Here is a 13,691-nt window from a genome sequence, read left to right as displayed (position 1 = left end):
GGTCAATAAGTGATGGAATGAGCAACTAATGAATATTGCCCAGACATTAAAAATCATTCTCTAGAAAAATATTAAATGAAGAAATATCCTCAAAAAATATGACTTTTTAAAAACTAAAACAATAATATTTATCATAAGCAAATCACAGCATCACTCCTGTGAGACTCATGCCAAAAAAAAAAAAAATGTAGAAGCGGAATCTCATCACATGAAGAAACAACAAGTCAAAATTGAGAGATAGTCTACAAATAACTGGCCTATAATCTTCAAGGTCATGATGGTCAAGGAACTCTTCCATGCAGAAAAGACTAAAGAAATATGACTAAATACAATACAATGCTAAACCAGATGCTTTTGCTATGAAAGACTCACTTGAGAAAATGAATGGTGTGTAAATGGTAGTAATATATCAATGGTAGTTTTCTGAGGTTGATTATTACACTCTTGTTATGTACAAGATTGTCTTTGAAATGCACAGTAAAATATGAGAAAGTCCTGGGGCATCATGTTCTCAGATCATGGGGGGGAGGGGGTAAGAGTTCTCTGTAGTGTACTTGCAACTTTTCTGTAAATTTATTATATCAAAATAATTTTAAATGAAAATATAAAACAATATATTGTCTATGTCAGTATCATTTGTAACATTTGCTAATCTGTTGGAAGGGAGGGAAGGAGGGAGGGAGGCAGGCAGAGTGGGCTGTGGAATAAAATAGATTGAAAGAACATACTCAACTGTTAATAATAACTATTCCTGTACAATGGGAAACTTCTTGTTATTGTTGTTCTCTGATTACTTTTTCAAGTTTTCTGAACCAGTTTCCTTTTACAACAGAGGCAGTAGATGTGAGGGTAATTTATTGTTTGAATCTGAATACTCTCCATTGCAGACACTGTTGATTAGCTGATCCATCCCATCCACAAACTCTCTCTTGTCTTTTGCCAGTTTCCATCTAACCAGTTAGGATAACCATGTGATCAGTTCAGGCAAATGAATCAATAGTAGAAACCTGCTGGGGATTGGAGGAGGCCTTTTGGGAAAGATTTTGCTTTCCTGATAAAGGGATATATTATTTAGCAGCCATGATTTCACATTTTAACAGCTTTCTTAAGATATAATTCACACAAAATACAATTCCCCCTTTTAAAATATACATATCAATGGTTTTTTTATATGTTCACAGAACCATGCAATCATCATCACAAGTAATTTTATAACTTAGGCACCCCAAAAAGAAACACCGCACCTATTAGCAGTCATTTCCCATAATCCCCAACAACTTATCGGGCCTCAGGCAACCACTAATCAACTCTGTCTCTAGATTTGCCTAATCTTAAAATTTCATATACAGGAATACATTGGAGATTATTGTGGATTATGCTAAATCTACTCTGCCTGTGCTCTATAAAAGGTTCCAGACCACCGCAACAAAACACAAATCACAGTAAGGTTAGTCACACACATTTTTTAGTATCCTCATGCATATAAAAGTCATGTTTACACTATATTGTAGTCTATTAAGTGTGCAACAGAATTATGTCCTAAAAAACAATGTATACACTTTAATTTTAAAATACCTTTTTGCTAAAAATGCTAATCTTCCTCTAAGCCTTCAGTGGGTCAAAACCTTTTTGTTGATGGAGGGTCTTGCCTCAGTGTTCCCAGCTGCTGGCTGATCAGGGTGGTGGTGTTAGAAGGTTCGAATAGCCGCTGCAGTTTTTAAAAATAAGACAGCAATGACATGTGCAGCTTGGATTGACTCTTCCGTTCACGAATAGTTTCTCTGTGGCATGGGATGATGTTTGATAGCATTCTAACAACTGTGGACCTTTCAAAATTGGAGTCAATCCTCTCAAACTCTGCCTTTGCTTTATCAACTGGGTTTATGTAATATTTTAAGTCCTTTGTTGTCATTGCATCATCTGCATCAGGACTAGATCCCACCTCCCAAAACAGCCTTCTTTACTCATCTATGAGAAGTAACTCTCATCTGTGAAAGTTTTACCTGAAACTGCAACAATCCAATCACATCTTCGGGCTCCACTTCCAATCCTGATTCTCTTGCTATTTCCACCACATCTTCAGTTACTTCCTCCACTGAAGCCTTGAAATCATCAAAGTCACCCATGAGTGTTGGAATCAACTTCTTCCAAACTCCTGTCAATGTTGATATCTGACTTCTTCCCATGAATCATCAATGTTCTTAATGGCAACCACAAGGGTGAATGCTTTCCAGAAGGTTTTCAATGGACTCTGCCCAGACCCATCAGAAGCATCACTAACTATGGCATCTATAACTTACAGAATGTATTTCTTGAATAAGATTTGTAAATTGAAATTACCATTTGAACCCAGAGGCTGCAGATTGGATGTTGTGTTAGCAGGCATGAAAACAGCATCATTCTCATTGCACAACTCTGCTAGACCTCTTGAGTGACCAGCTGCATTGTCAGTGAACAGTAATATTTTGAAAGAAATCTCTTTTTCTAAACAGCAAATCTCAAGAGTGGGCTAAAAATATTCAATAAACCATGTTGTAAACAGATGTGCTGTCATCCAAACCTTGTGGTGCCGTTTACAGAGCACAGGCAGAGTAGATTTATCGTAATTCTTAAGGGTCCTAGCATTTTCAGATGGTGCATGAGCACTGGCTTCAACTTCGTCACCAGCTGCATCAGCCTCTAACAAGAGAGTCAGCTGGTCATTTGAAGCTTTAGAACCAGGCATTGACTTCTCATCTCTAGTATGAGAGTCCTAGATGGTATCTTATTGTAACACTAGAGGCCAGAGCACGACATTCATGCACTCAGGGGGTGAGGAAGTCCCTCAGCCTGGTCTGTGCCCTCTCACCGTGAGGGAGCTCTTGGGGGATGTCCGACTGACGGCTTAAGCCCACTCCCCACGCGGGCCTAAGCTGAGTAAGACACCTTTAGCACTGCCATGGAGGCGGGAGAGGCTCCCACCACTGCTGCGCACACCAGCTCAGCTCAGGGCTTCTGGCTGAGCAGTGCTCCCCCTATGGGAGCACACTGACCTCCTGTGTTGAGCATCTGCCCCCTGAAAGTCAGTGTGTGTCATAGCAACCAGTCATTCTGCTGTCCAGTCGATTTACATATTACCCTTTTATTAAGTAAGATAAGGCTGTCTTGTCTACATTGAAAATCTGTTGTTCAGTGTAGCCATGAACATTAGCTATCTCAGCTAGACCTTCTGGGAAGCTTGCTGCAGATTCAAAATCAGCACCTGCTGTTTCACCTTGAACGTTTATGTTATGAGCTGGCTCTTTCTTTAAACCTCATGAACCACCTCTGGGAGCTTCAGACTTTTCTTCTGCAGCTTCCTCATCTCTCTCAGACTTCAGAGAATTGGAGAGAGTTGGCCTTGCTCTGGGTTAGGCTTTGGCTTAAGGGATAATTGCAGCTAGTTTGATCTTTTATCCAGACCACTAAAACTTTCTCCATATTAGCACTATGGCTGCTTTCACTTTCTCTCATTCACGCGTTCACTGTAGTAACACTCTGCATTTCCTTCAGGAACTTTTCCTTTGCATTCACAATTTGGCTATTTGACACAGAGGTCTATCTTACAGGCACTCTCAGCTTTTGACATACCTTCCTCACTAGCTTAGTCATTTCTAGCTTTTGATTTAAAGTGAGAGACGTGTGACTCTTCCTTTCACATGAACACTTAGAGGCCACTGTAGGGTTAGCTAACTGAATTTCAATATTATTATGTCTCAAGGAACAGGGAGGCTTGAGAATGAGAGAGATGGAACGGCTGCTCAGTGGAACATCAGAACACTCTCAACATTCATCAAATAAGTCCACCATCTTACATGGGTGAAATTTATTAAGACTCAAAACAATTGCAATGGCAACATTAAAAATCACTGATCACAGATCACATAACAAATCTGTATATATATCCTAGAGGCCCCATGCACAAAATTCATGGAAGGGGCTCAGTCCTCGCAGCCCCAGCTTCATCCAGGAGGTCATCTGGAAGATGTTTGGCTGTCCAGTCTAATTAGCATATTATGCTTTTATTATTATAGATAAAAGCCTAGACCAGAATGGCAGAATGACCAGAATGACCAATGGCTATGATGCGAACTGTGGCAGCCAATCAACTTGATCTGGGCCCTGATCGATCCCCCCCCACCTCAGCCCAGTCCTCAATTGGTCCCCAATACCCCAATCGGTGGTGGGGCCAGCCGGCCAACTGCCCACTGCCGGCCTGGCCCGATGGTACCCCATCGGAGTGGGCCAGCTGGGCCACACCCATGCACAAACTCGTTCACCAGGTCTCTAGTATAATAATAATGAAAAAGTTTGAAATATTCCAAGAATTGCCAAAATGTGACACAAAGACAAAAAGTGAACAAATGTTAGAAAATGATGCCAGTAGACTTGCCTGAGGCAGGGTTGCCACAAGCAATTTGGAAAAAAAATAATAAAAAAAAATAAACTCAATAAATGCAAAGCACAATAAAGTGAACCATAATAAAATGAAGTATACCTGTGTTCTTTTGTGACTGGCTTCTTTCACTTAGCAATGTTTTCAAGGTTCATCCCTGTGTAGCATGTATTAGTACTTCATTCCTTTTTATGGCCCCATAATATTTCATCATTTGTGTATTTATCCATTTGTTACTTGATGGACATTTGGGTTTATTTTCATTTTTTGGCTACTTTGCATAATGTTGCAATGAACGTTTGTGCATATGTTTTTGTATGGATATGTTTTCAGTTCTCTTGGATATATATTGATCTAACATTCTGAGGAGTTGCCAAGCTCTTTTCCAAAGCAGCTATATCATTTTTCATTCCTACCAGCAATGTATGAATGCCTTCACATTCCGTCCTTTCCTTTTTCTTCCTGCCAAAAACAATCCTGATGCCTGAAAGCAGAGTAGCCAGCTTAAAACTAGGAGGTATAAACATGAAAATGCTAAGAATGGCAGAGCAGAAAGAAAGTATGAATTTGTACCTACCTCCAGACTTTTGTTATTTGAGAGGGGGAAAAATTCTATATGATTAAGCTACTCTAAGCGAGGTCTTCTATTAGTTACAAAGAAAGCAAACCTGTAATGTCTCCCAACAATTTCACTATAGTCAGAGGAAGAAATTTCTCCATGATCTTTATATACTAATTTATAATAAAACACGTTTTAAAAAGTTAGAGCTATATGAGATATGTACATTGTCTTGAAATTTTAAGATAAACTAATATGTATTCACTTGATCTAATAAAATTTTAATGTATTATTCTTTATTAGTCAGTTAATTCCATAAATCATAATAATATTTTAACTAAAAAAGCAAGAAAACTAGTAAACAAAGACTACTTTAAGGACTTTACAAATTAACTAATTTACTTCTCTATATAACTCTCTGAGATCAGTAATACTACTGTTCCCATTAATAAAGAAGCTGAAGCACAGAGAATTTAAATAACTTGCTATATCACATAGCTGGTGTCAGAACCAGTATTCAAAGTCAGGCAGAATCCCTGGTTAACCCTACACTATGTTGACACCACTGTAGGGTACTTTAGCAATTTCAGAATAGAAAATTAATAATTATTAGTCTAAAAATGTGTACAGGTACATGTGTGTCTATCAGTAATGTTACATCCTACTTTCACGGTGAGGTGGGTAGTAAGAAACAATTTTTTTAATATCCGTTTTCTGTTCCTGGAGACTGGCAGACACTTAGAGATACCACTCTTGGTCTATCTCCTACTTGATAGGTCTTACCTGCATATTTTTATCAGGGTCTCAAGAACCACTGTGTCTTATAAAACCTCTACAGTCTGATCCCATGTCAATGATCAAACTTTCTCTAACAATTCCCCAATATGGTTATTAGAAAATACACTTTAGTAATAGCCATCAATAAGCCAGGTCTGCTAGGCATGGATTTCCATTCTCACCTCTTTAATGTTCCTTCTCCCTATTCTGTGCTTACACTTGTGCATCTCTGCTTGAGCTATGCCCTTCTTCTGAAGGCTATCGCTCTTCTCTAACTTACTCTCATTTTAGGCCCAATTAAATTACTAGTTCTGCCCCGAAGCCTTCCCAATATTCATATGCCCACATTGCACTGCACTGTTCATGGATATTTACATTTAAAGCCTGTACTGCTCCATCCAACCCTTCATTACATTTTGCCTAACATTGTTCATGAATTGTTATCTTGTTCTATAACCACTGCGCATGTTTGCTAGAGAGCCAAATCAAGCCACATATTTTTCTTTTATCTCCTAGAGTAATAAGTAAAAAATATATTAAATAAAGTAATGATATAAAAATAAGATTAGAACTTAAAAAATCCAATCTACTTTTAAGTGTCCACATACCTACTGAAATAAAACTAACACAAATAATGTTTATTAAAATAAATCCAAAATTTTTTAACTTCTTTCAAGAATATTAGTTTTGTTTTGAAGTTATAATTATCAACATTCTTAAAACATATTTATTTAGACTTTCAAGATTCCAAATCCAATACGTTGAGGCAAAACATTAAAAAAGTATGTTGCTTACCAACATCAATCACCACAATCTAAAAATAATCTCTGAATCATAAATTTCCTTCTACAAGAGCCTATGTTTAGGTTTAGATATTTGAAATCACAATAAATGATCTGTATTTACATAACAAAGTTGTCTAAAAATTTAAATCACATCCCAAGTTATTATTTCATTAATGCTTATAACATTTATTAAGCAGGCAAGTGTTAACAAGTTCATTATACTATTTGCACTATTAACATGTCTGAAATGACAATACTTACTCCAATGACATAGTTTAACCAGTAGGTGACTAATTTCTCTTCTAGCATAGAGAAATTAGTTTTATTGAATTTTTCACACAAACATATCATGCAATCTTAGTCATGAAAAACAAATGTGAATTTTAGACCTTTGGAAATTACAAATTATATGTGGTTCCATACATGGTGGAAACAGACTATTCAAATTAACTTCCTTTAAAATTAATTAGAAAAAAATAGAAACACATCACCAAATGAGAGAGAAAAATTTTCTACTGATTCAGTTATTACTCAAACTTCTAAAATTTATAGTCAGAAAAGAGAAATGAAAAAAAGACTAAGACATTTGAAATAATATTACCAGAATTATTTAAATAAAAAAGCTAATGATGAGCTTTCTATAGAAAAATCAGATCTCAAAGGGAAAAAAATAAAGTGGCTACATTTACCAAGAAATATCATTTAAATTTACCATAAATAAAGACAAAATTACCCATCAAAATTTACACTAATTCTAGACAGTCAAATTCAAAGGGAAGGTAAGGGAGAATGGGGGTAAAGGGGAGAGATCAACCAAAGGACTTGTTTGCATGCATATAAGCATAAGCAATGGACACAGACACCAGACACCAGGGGGGTGTTGGCATGAGCGGGAGGGGAGGGGGGGGTGTGCAATGATAGCATAAGCACACATGTAATACCTTAAAGAAAAATAAATAAATAAATAAATAAAAAAAATTACACTAATTTTCTACTTCATTAAACATAGGTTCAACAATCTCCCTAACCTGAGAAAAAAAAGATGAGAATAAAATATTTTCTTTCTAAATTGTTTATTAGAATTTGTACAATAAAGCATTTTTTTACATTTGCTTTTAAATGTATTTTGAGAGGGCATAAAAGAGGGAATCATACCTGTTTTACTAATGACTTCCTGTAACTCAGCCATGGAAGTGATTATTGCAGCAAGAAGGTCAGAACTGGTGAGCCAGCTAAGCGCTTGCAAACAGCGTAACTGCTCCTTTTGATGTTCTACAAAAATAGAAAAAAATTCATCATGCAACGCTACAAAAAAAATTATTAAAATCATGTTAAAAATGCATGGCAATGTTTAGCCATTTAAGAAATAGATCAAAACTTGCAGACAGAACTTTGCCTGGGGCAGAAAAGTCTATAAGAAATATTAGATTTGATTGACTTTATTTATATGTGACTGTTAACTGACAAAACAAAGAAAGAAGGAAATTTTCTTTGGTTCTACTTATATTACTTAATAGCTTGCTTTTCAAAAGTTAAAATTGAAATCATTGTTTCTTCAGAATAGTCAAACATTCTAAGTATGTTAGCTGAAAATTTTATATTTGTATCCCTTTCATTGAGTTCTTCAATAGATTTTTAACTCTGATCATTTTATACTGATTCATAGAAAGTGAAAATAAATTACACTGTTAATTAATTTTAAGTAGGGCAGTCTCTGGATTGACTTAACTGAAAAACTGCTGTATAAACTCTTCACTTTACTGTGAAAAGAGCATTCAAATCTAATAAAGCTAGGCAAAGTTGAAATTATACAGACTTGCTACTTTCTTCATAATGTAATGTTTATAACAAAAAATCAAAATCTAGCTTATACATAAATATATTTGTCCATATGTATGGGACTATGTTACATGACTACACATTAAATGACTTTAAGTTTTTGCATAGCAGCAAAACATATTCATACTGCATGTCACTTACATTCAACTTAAATTTCAAAAAGCACAAATTCTCTTACTTGGAAATTTATGCTTGTCTTTGGGCTCTCCTGTACACACCAACATGCCTATGCCGTCTTTAAAACTCTCCATCCAGGTAAAAAGAGAAGCACACGATTGGCCCAAAACCTTGAGTCTGTTTGCTGCCAAAATTGCAATAACACCTTTCCGGAATACACGTATCAGTCCTTTGAATGTTTTTTTCTTCATCTTGGCTTCCTCTTGCTTCTTTTCGTCTACAGCCGACAAAGCCTGGGCTAGAGTTCTAATTTCCAATTTGAACAACTCGAAGGTGTTGACCTGATCCTGGAGAAAATCTCTCTGTGTAGATAAGGCACATGACCGGCTGTAGAGAGGGTACAAGGCACCAGCCATCAGGGCACAGGCTGCCAGCAAGGATGTTTGTTCCTTTTGGGTCTGTGATAACACATTTTTGACGCGAGAGTTTTCATGAACCAACTGTTCGTGTGACTTCTCAATGTGGTTCAATTTGTCCATATTTTTTTCAGCAATTTCTTGAAATTTCTATAAGGAGAAAAGTCATCATATGAAACAAACCGGTGTTTTATTAATTCCTATTAGTAGGAAGAAAAACTTTTGCTGACAACCACTTCTTCAAAAGATCATGTTTTAAAATATCCAACAAATACATAGTATGATAGAGCAACAGCAGGCCAAACAGATCTGAATATGCACATTGATTTTTTTAAACCCTCTTACAAAGAAGTTTTATATAAAATAGAACACATAAATTTAAAAGTAATTCATAAATTTCCTGTACACATGAATATGTACACATATTTAGAAAAAGAAAATTTCTCATCTCCCATTTCTCATAATTTCTCCTCTTCCATTCCTCACTAACTTTTATTTCCTGCTTTTAAACAGAAATTACACCGTCAATAGAGGCCTATATATATATATATATATATATATATATATATATATATATATATATATTAAGACTTTGCTTTTGCAAAAATAAGCAAAGGTTTAAATCAATGATACAACAAATAGCACTTGACTTTCCGCCATTTACTGGATGAGAAGGAACTGACTCTCAGAACATAGTCTTATTCTTCAGTTTCTTTCTTACCTTCCCAAGACAGAAATCTGTACAAAGTACAGCTCCCATAGTGAGAGGAAATGCTAGTTATAAGCTGGGCCTCAGCAGCAATCTGATCCTTTTTTCCTAATTAAAGGCACTTACATCCTAAAACTTAATTTGAAACACAAAGAAATTTTAACTGCGGACTCTGTATTTTAATCACTAAAAAATAAACCAGCTCTCTATGAAATCTTATGCCTAATCATTAAGGAAGTGCTGAGGCAGAATAAATTTTAGAACATAACATCCAGATTTCCTTTACAGACTCATTTATCATTCAATGAACATTTATTGATTACACACTAAATTCCATGTGCTAGGAAAACAGTCAAGTAAACCAATTATTTCGGTACAGTGCTAAGACAGAGCTATGCCAGACTGCCAGCGGTGTACAAAAGGGAGTTTACACAAAATGACATTAACAGGCTTTTGGAGGCTTATGGTAAAGAACAAGTAGGAGTGGAGTTGTTGTTTAAAAAAAAAAGAAAAAAAAAGTGCTCTACCAGTAAGGAAGCTAGCCATAGCTACCCTATAATAATTTAATGTAGTCCTTGTAACCCTTTAATAGCTTTAAAATTTGGACTGTTTTTAGCTGGTGTGTGAAAGCTCCAGGTTGGGAGGGACAGCTGGACCCCTCAAACATGTGAAAATGCCTTTCAGCGATTCTCTCCCTACGCGGTCAGCGACCAGGGCACAGGGAGCCCATGATTCCATCTGGATCTTTTCTTAGGCAGGGGAGCTGCCATGACTTGACGATGGACCTCTTTCTTTTTAAAAGCAGGCCAAAGAGGTTCAACTTGAATAAGGAGGTCAACGAGAGACGGAGAAAAATCGTGCTCTGTATATACTACATGGCAAAGTAAAGCACTAACTGCATTTTATGTGGGCATTAGGAAAATACTTCTCTGTATTATTGGTTCAGGATGCACTCTGCCTAAAATGTAATGGTGATCTTTGGGAGAGGGTCACAGAGAGCGTGTGTCTGATTCAATCGTTAGCCATGAACAGCTAAAAAACCAAAGGCATTTCCAAAACTTACATTGGCAGGAAGGCCTCAAAGTGGTAAGGCTTCGAGAAAATCATGCAATCTCTTGACTACTCTGCAAGATCTGGTGTCAAAGCCTAGCATGGACAATGTTGATGGGCGGTAGCCAAAAGAATATAAACATGTGGAAATACTGTATACTGCTGAGGAAGCGACTTCTGAGGCTGGAGGAGAGATGCCCAAAGGTGTAGAGTGAGTAAGGACACTCAGAAGTACAGTCTGAGTGCAAAAGAGTGAAGGAAGTACACAAGAGGCACTCTCTGAAAGATTCTACTTCTTCTATCCTTTGTCTTGGGCAGGAAAAAAAAAATGGATTTTAGACATTATTTTAAATGCTTTATACTAAATTCCCTTAATTTATTCTAACTCTTATCAAAAGTCTGATCCAGCCATACCTGTGAGAGATAAAGGCTTGCCCTCACATTTCCACTGATAGCCAAGCTGTGGGGGCAGTGTTCTGTCATTGGGATTGTGCCCCAGACCTCCATACAAAGACCCTGTAAAGGAAGTGGTGTTCCACTGGCAGCAGCTGAACAAAGCAAGAAGCTCTGAGAAGCACTAGCCTCTTGAACTGCCTGGCAGCTAAGGTGAGACACCCTTTTTAGAGAGGCAACTTTTAAGAAAAGGAAAAACTGCACTTGAATGTTATAATAGTTAGCTAGAAAAAGCAGGAAGATCAGCGTGTAAAAAAGTAAGAGCCAGAAAACAGGATATTATGTTCTGAGGAGGTGCAAATAACTCAGTATATCTAAAGAAAAGAGGATGAAAATTTAAGAAGTAGGTTGATAACAGATGATTAAGATAAGGAGATTAAAGCTTACCTAAAAAGCTAAGAGAAGCTATAAAATCCTGGAACAATCTCTATGCTTTGATAAATGGATGGGAGAATCAGAAACACAAAGATTGCCATCCTTGCATCAAAAGGTCGCTGGATGATTCCTAGTCAGAACATATACCTAGGTTGCATTCAGGAGGCAACCAATCCGTGTTTCTCCCTATCTCTCTCTCCTCCCTTCCTCCCTCTTTCTCTCTCTAAAATCAATAAAAACATTTTTAAAAAAATAGACAGCCCAGGGTAACTGCCAGAGTTGCAGAGAGTAGGGATAGAATGAGAATAATGGAATTACAAAGGTTAATTCCATATTGTCTCCAAAATCAATTCCATCAGTTCAATTAGAGGACAATTCTAGAAAATCTGAGGTAAAAGTGCCACACTAGTCATAGCTACGGAGTAACGATAAAACTGAATCTAGTCATGTTCCAGGTGGCTACCTATTTACATATTCACAGATCTCAAAGTATCAGGCAGAACTGGTTTTTCAACAAAAATTACTTTGTTGAATAAAGAATGGTGAAAAGATATATTTCCTCAAGATATTTTAAATATTTCAAAATAATACTCAACATCATTGGTCAAAATTAAATGGATTGTTGAAGGACAGTAAGCCCACTGTGAACAACATTAACCAGTTTTAGGACAAGATGAATCACAAACTCCTCTACCGTGTACTTCCACTTCCACAAAACATCAGGTTAAAGCTAAAAGCATTTTAGAGAGACATCCAGAAATTGGTGGTTCTAGGATGAAATGGTTAATTTAAAAAATGAATAAAAATCACTGGCCAGTGTGGTTAGGTGGTTGAGTTTTGGCATATGAACCAGAAGGCCATTGTCTGAGTCCCCATTGGGGCCCTCTATCACCCCCAGGTCATTTTCCCTTCCATTCCCCTAACATCACTCAAAATCTAACACTTTCCAGAGACCATTTCAGGGTCTACCTATTCCATGCCACCTTTGACTATCATTCTCACTCACGCACTGATCTGACCAGCTATGAGCTTAACTACTCAAGGTTTAACTCCTACCTTGCTGCTTCCTTACATCGTGTGTGTTCATCCACTCTCCCTGGAATACAATAGAGTTCGATTTCCTAGAGGCCAGGAATTATTTACTGCAATGCTCTATATAGACACTATAAACATTTAATAAATACTGAACAAATGAAAAATTCCTTTATAAAATGTTCCCTGGTGCTAAGTACTCTATTTTGCCCATAAAAGCCACTGAATAAATAACCAATGAATAAAAAGCTTTACAAATGTAAAAGGAAAAATATAAAGAGATATAGATTCCAAATATAATTTGGAAGTTATCAACATGTCAGAATTCTGTTTTAAATTAATCCTGATAGGCCACAGGGACCTTCAGAAGCACTGCATTATTTACTGTGAATTATTCTTGAAGAACAAAGCTTGTTTGATGGTAAGGCTAGAAACAGCTATAAGAGCAAATTTTCCTTTAAAAAAAAAAAAATCCTATGCTCTTTACCCAAGGAGATTAAAGGCTAATATTTTTTAAGCAAACATAAGGAACATCACCTTCAAATGAGACAAAAGCATTCTTGTACTGAAATCTTCCTTACTGGGTTTAATTTCAAAAAATAATATTTCAAAATTCCCCCCAAAGTCATAATTTTGCAAAAAAAAAAAAAATTTAACTGAAAATATAGAATGGATATCCTTTAGGCAGATCTCTGTCATATCAAAAAGACTTTATAATGCCCAACTTGTGTGGCTCAGTAGTTGAGCATCGACCTATGAACCAGGAGGTCATGGTTTGATTCCCGGACAGAGAGGGAACATGCTCAGGTTGCAGGCTCCATTCCCAGTGCGGGGCATGCAGTAGGCAGCGAATCAATGATTCTTTCTCATCATTGATGTTTCTATCTTTTTCCATTCCCCTCTGAAATCAATAAAAATATGTATTTTTAAAATACTTTATAATTTCACAAGCTTTTTTTTATTCTGTGACAAAAATGGAGGAGAGGACAGCTTCTTTTTTTTTTTTTTTTTTTTTTTTTTTTTTTTTTTTTTTTTTTTTTTTTTTTTAGGACAGCTTCTTTCCCTAATGAATCACATGCTTACTTCCTGAAGTATACGAGCTTTGACAGATGCCTTACTGGCTTATAGCACTCCATGAACTTTGAAACTTTGAGCCAGAAATTAG

At 36.4% G+C, this 13,691-nt stretch overlaps 1 protein-coding gene and 1 non-coding gene across 3 annotated transcripts in view; both read right to left on the bottom strand.

Moving 5' to 3' along the window:
• Nucleotides 1–13,691, bottom strand: part of CCDC171 (coiled-coil domain containing 171) — a 219,781-nt gene that overhangs the window by 122,659 nt on the left and 83,431 nt on the right. For both annotated transcript variants that reach the window (XM_036434112.2, XM_045580256.1), the window contains 2 exons: nt 8,553–9,057; nt 7,691–7,807 (listed from right to left, as the gene is read on the bottom strand). In XM_036434112.2, the coding sequence (XP_036290005.1) occupies nt 7,691–7,807; nt 8,553–9,057 (622 nt within the window). The remainder of the gene's footprint in view (nt 1–7,690; nt 7,808–8,552; nt 9,058–13,691) is intronic.
• Nucleotides 10,237–10,359, bottom strand: LOC118716835. The gene has a single exon (XR_004987286.1). It is a non-coding gene; the product is annotated as a small nucleolar RNA SNORA71 (small nucleolar RNA).

Source organism: Pipistrellus kuhlii, unplaced genomic scaffold (genome assembly GCF_014108245.1).
Source record: "Pipistrellus kuhlii isolate mPipKuh1 unplaced genomic scaffold, mPipKuh1.p scaffold_m20_p_12, whole genome shotgun sequence".
Taxonomy (NCBI): Eukaryota; Metazoa; Chordata; class Mammalia; order Chiroptera; family Vespertilionidae; genus Pipistrellus; species Pipistrellus kuhlii.
Note: the sequence above shows the minus strand (reverse complement) of the source record. Positions and strands in the feature narration are given on the sequence as shown.